Source organism: Cariama cristata, unplaced genomic scaffold (assembly GCF_000690535.1).
Source record: "Cariama cristata isolate BGI_N322 unplaced genomic scaffold, ASM69053v1 scaffold996, whole genome shotgun sequence".
NCBI classification, from domain to species: domain Eukaryota; kingdom Metazoa; phylum Chordata; class Aves; order Cariamiformes; family Cariamidae; genus Cariama; species Cariama cristata.
This window is the reverse complement of record NW_009621355.1, coordinates 169,059-173,785: the sequence shown is the minus strand read 5'-3', so window position 1 is coordinate 173,785 and position 4,727 is coordinate 169,059. Positions and strand designations below refer to the sequence as shown.

Genomic DNA, 4,727 nt, shown 5'->3' with positions numbered 1-4,727 from the left:
GTGAAAAAATAAAGAAGACTTGGGTGGGTGCTACCCGCCACAGCAGCACCGGGCAGCGGCCGGGGGCAGTCCGGCTTTTCTTCACCCACTGAGTCCAGTTTTAGGTAGGAATTAAGATTTTCAGTTGTGGTCAAGCACTCAGAGACTTTATGTGTCTGGAAAGTGCTATGCACAGTTATGCTGCCCTGCAACATAACTGCAATTTGTCATCAAAATGAAACACAATCCTTAAAGACAACTATTCTAAATGTTGTTTTTTTTTTCCCCTCCACTTTTATCGGAGCATATTTGTTTCCTAATTCAGGTTACACTGCACATCGGAGAGACAACCCAGTTTTACAGGCTTGCTTTTTAACCTCAACAACGTTTTGCAAGGGAGCAGCTGTAATGCAGAGATGGCTGGGCGAGATACCTGAGCAAAACCACTCCGTTGGGCTCTGCCACCGCACGGCTCCACGCCGCTGCAACTATTCTGCTGAAAAACAAGGTAAACTTCCCCATCAACTCTATGCTGCTGCAGCCATCCCAAGACTAATACTCCAGCTGCACCACCTTCTGCCATTTAAGTAGATTTTCTGGGGCAAAAGAGCTTATTAAAAGTATATTGACCTTCAAAGTATGTGGCACTTTTCTTCCAGTTCTCCCACTGGTCCTGAAAAATCCCCTCTGAGAAACAAGAGCTCCAGCATTTGTAAGACTCAGCTTTTCAGTTGGGTGATCTAACAATTCATCCAGGAAGCAGGTTTGTACGGTCATGTGTGCAGGAACTCAGGCTCTTAAAAATTAGTTGTGGCATAATTATTTACTTTAGGAAAACAATATTAACTTTTACTCACCACTTCTCCTCCTCTACTTGAACTCCTATGGACTGGAACTTACTGGTTGCTTTATTTTCACCTGGTTTGGTGGATTCTTCAGCACCATCAACCTTAAAAAAAACCCCAAACCCAGCTAATTAGAATGTATTTTAGCAGAGGTATCACTCAGCTATTTACAATTTCTACACATGATAATTACTAACTGTCTGCACATATAGCTTGTACCATAAGTACCTTCATCTAATCAGTTTATCTGTGGTCTGCCCATTTCTGATGTTATTGATGAATATTCATAATTCTTGTTAATCTATAAAGCATTTCTGGTAAGACAACATTTGGCCTGCAAAATGCAGAAGGAGTTTATCCAATATTTTACGGAGGCTGGATGCTCACATTTGCCAGAGCAAATCTCTGAGCAGCTGTAACTCCACTTACTGTTCTCCACCATTTGTTTGATTTTACCTGTTAGTCTGTATGTGCATGCATATGCGAACTTACGTCAAAATTGTCTGTTTCTTTTGTTTAAATGTTAGTGCCCTGAATCAGAGCACTGTACAAAAAAGATTTAAAGAAAGCAGATGAGATGCGGCTCTCGGATGCATTTTCTTTACTGCTTCATCATGCAAACAGGTGGTCCCCAGGAGCACAGTCAGGAACTTTACTCCGCCTCTCCATCTCCACGAGAAGATTTATGCCAATGGTATAAAGTTAAAATTTAACCACAGATGTGTCTTTGAGCAAAACCACAAAGTTCTGGGTCCAATCAATGTAGTTGTTAATGCCCAATGCTATATAAGACACTGTTAGTCATACAAGAAAAAAAAATTCTGGCACACAGAATTGTTGGACCACAGCAGCGTTACGAAGTGACCTGTGGATCCGCTCCGACCCTGGCTGTACAAAATCTCCAGCGGCAGTTAGCAGCTCTTCCATCAGTAAATCAGCTTGTTGCTCAGAGCCAGTTGAACAGCCTATGCAGGACAAGTGCTGAAGGAGGGATGGGAGTTAACTACAGAGCTGTTCAGTGAAGTGAGGTACTTCCCTGATCCTGGGGCTCTTGGGGAGATAACTACACCTGAAATCTCATAACTGACCAAGAGAAGCAAGCTTTTGATGGAAGGGTTTTTCTTTGCTTTACTTTGCTTGTTCGCTAAATAGATTTACAGCAAAGGCTTGTGGTGTCCTAAGAGTGATTGAGGGGTGCAGAGGACAGGCGTGGAGGTTCATCACAAGTGCACGTTAGGTTTATTTGTTAGAGGATGAAGCAAACCAAGAAAATCCCTCTGGCTAATGCAGTCTGCTCTGCTCTGCAGAGATGGGCCAAACTATAATTAAGGCGTATACCCGATCTGAGCTCAGTCTAAGCCTAAACTAGACTCCCTTTACAGACAGTCAAGAGAGACTGACTCCATACTGCCGGTCAGAGGGCTGAGAGCCTACCTACCTATTTTAGGGCCGTTGTTTCTAAAAGAAGTAATTTCTGGCAACAACAGCGCTCTCATGGTATTTCCACTCCCACACTACCCCTTCAGCTGTACCAGCACGACTGCTTGTGCAACGATGCTGCAAAACGGACCAGACAGCAGACTAGCAAAGTAGTTTTCTTTTATTTGTGAAGCCTGTCTGACTCTAAAAATCTCACTGATGGGCACAACTGGGAGGGTGGCAGGGTGCACGGGCAGGAATCCTGTAAGGCTGTATCACTGCTGAAGGTTTCGCTTCATGTAATCCCGGCTTTAGGCATCTCCATTGGCTTGTACACAAAAACCACCCCACAGCCCCTCACGTACCATCCCCAGGCAGCTTTCACATATGATCATGTTGGTCATCTGTAAATGTCAAAGTTTTAGAGGGAGATTGTCAAAGGCTTGAACAGCATTTGGGGCTCTGTGTTCCTCAGATCTGAGGAAACGGAGGCCCCTATACCTCTCCAAAGCAGCATTTGTTACTTGCAGCAACACTACCTTAAGAAGATGAGATGGGAGATGGACGCAGTGTCTCAAGAGCTATGATTCACATTACTGTTGTTCATTTTGGCTTCTGCAAATGTGGAAATTGTTTCTTTCTACCCATTATTTTGCAGGGTGTTTGCCTGCTAAGGAGTCTTTATTGCTTTGCTCAGTGAAATGAGGGATTACAACAATAAAATGGCACTTTAGGCTGGGCTGGGAATGGGAATAATAGAAGAGCTTTTCTCTATCCCCGTCCCACCTGGATCTTGCTCCTGTCTTTAAGACTGAACACCAGCCCTTCTTTCAGAATACACCCAAACCAAACGGCTGTGAAGCAGAAAAACGCTACACAACAAAGGCAGTGAACTGAACCCACAGGCAACAGTAATTATTGCCCTTCCAAGAAGCAAGAGAAAAGTCACAGCTTCTCCAGGAGCTGCCCCTGGGATGGCATACGTCTACACAGCACCTCTCATCTCATCAGGCTGATGCAAAGATTTCACGGTAAATTCTTAGGCTTTGCTAATCAGATAAGCCTGTCCAGGCACATAGTGCTGTGCTTACAACCTCCATCTGTGAGAAAAAAATAAAAATTATGTCTTCTTGTGAAGGCTGATAAGCTGTGGATTGCTATTCTGTTTGCTTGGGATTCATCTCCCATCAAAACCTGGGTTGATTCTCAGTTGATTGTAAATTCAAGTACTTTGTTGCAAAAGCTAATCCTGCAAGCAGATAGTTGGAGTCCTATGTGCATTCTTTTTTTTTTTTTTTGGGGGGGGGGGTATGGGAAAGATTAATTAAGAAAGCAGATCGCATTGGTCTAGTTTATTTGCTCTTCTCCATTCTGTAAACAGGAGTGAACTTTGGCAGGGTTCGTTTTCTTGTTTCATTCCACCAGAGGTAACAAAATGTAATTTTCTTTAACAAGGGCAAATCAGAAGGAACTTCTCCTCTGCTCTTGAGGCTGAGATGGGAACAATGCTGCCTCATTCAAGCAGCTACCAGTCATTATGAAATGCATGAATAAGCAGTGACAATTAATTCAGTGAAGCTGGACGAAAATATTTTTTGGGTGATAGTGTAATGTAAATCATTGTTTTACACATTCCCTTTCAATGATTTAATTCATGCCTTTCTGACCCCCGCTGTGTTATGATTCATAGATTAGTGCTCATGTGTGTAATTTAACAGAGCTGAGTAACAAGCAGCAAGGAGACTTAAACAAATCCTCGCATCTGATGTTTTTACGATAAATTAGGAAAACATCATTAGTACCATGCAGAATGATTATGCTGCTGCAATTTCTACATAGGTACCTGCCAGGAAAAGCAGAAAAATACACAAAACATTGCATAACGAGCACTAAAACGGATGTTGTAGACATCCAAAACAATGGCAGGCCTATGATCCATGTCCTGTACTGTACCTGTATTCCAATAGATAAGCATCTGTTTTTCTTGAAGTGGTCCTTCTTTCTGTCTTCTACTGCGACGGTGGCGATGGTCGTGGTGGTGGTGACGGTGGCAGTGTTGTTCCCTACGTGTTGACTTGCAGGGCCATGGATCTGCGCATTGGCAGCTTCAATAGCAGCTGTTAGTGCCTTCATGCTGTCCAAGCTCTCTGTGGAGTTGCTAAGTCCAGACTGACTGATGATATCTCCCCTCTGTCCGTGCCCATCCATGTATGCATCTTGGGCAGACTCTGTGCTGCTCTGGGCTGTGATGGAAATAAACGGTTTGGTGGTAGTTCTTGGTGGGACTGGAGGTGGTGTCTTCTTATAGGTGGTAATGCAGGATGACACTGGAAAAAACATATGAGAGTTCTTGATATATTGATGCTGCGGGGAAAATGGATACAAATATGATCTCAAAGCATTGGTGAGCATGGACAGAGCAGACGTAAGGAGGACGCTGTTAGCCAAAGAGCCCTGAAAAGCTCCAATGTCAGTGCCGTGGAA

The 4,727-nt window shown here is 43.6% G+C and overlaps 1 protein-coding gene across 1 annotated transcript in view; it reads right to left on the bottom strand.

The window, feature by feature from the left end:
- The window catches only part of DLGAP1 (discs, large (Drosophila) homolog-associated protein 1), a gene marked incomplete at its 3' end in the record, with an annotated part of 137,882 nt that overhangs the window by 21,554 nt on the left and 111,601 nt on the right, over positions 1 to 4,727 (bottom strand). Inside the window, exons 5-6 of the mRNA XM_009701921.1 lie at positions 4,197 to 4,570; positions 837 to 928 (exon numbers count right to left, since the gene is read on the bottom strand). Of these exons, the coding sequence (XP_009700223.1) occupies positions 837 to 928; positions 4,197 to 4,570 (466 nt within the window). The remainder of the gene's footprint in view (positions 1 to 836; positions 929 to 4,196; positions 4,571 to 4,727) is intronic.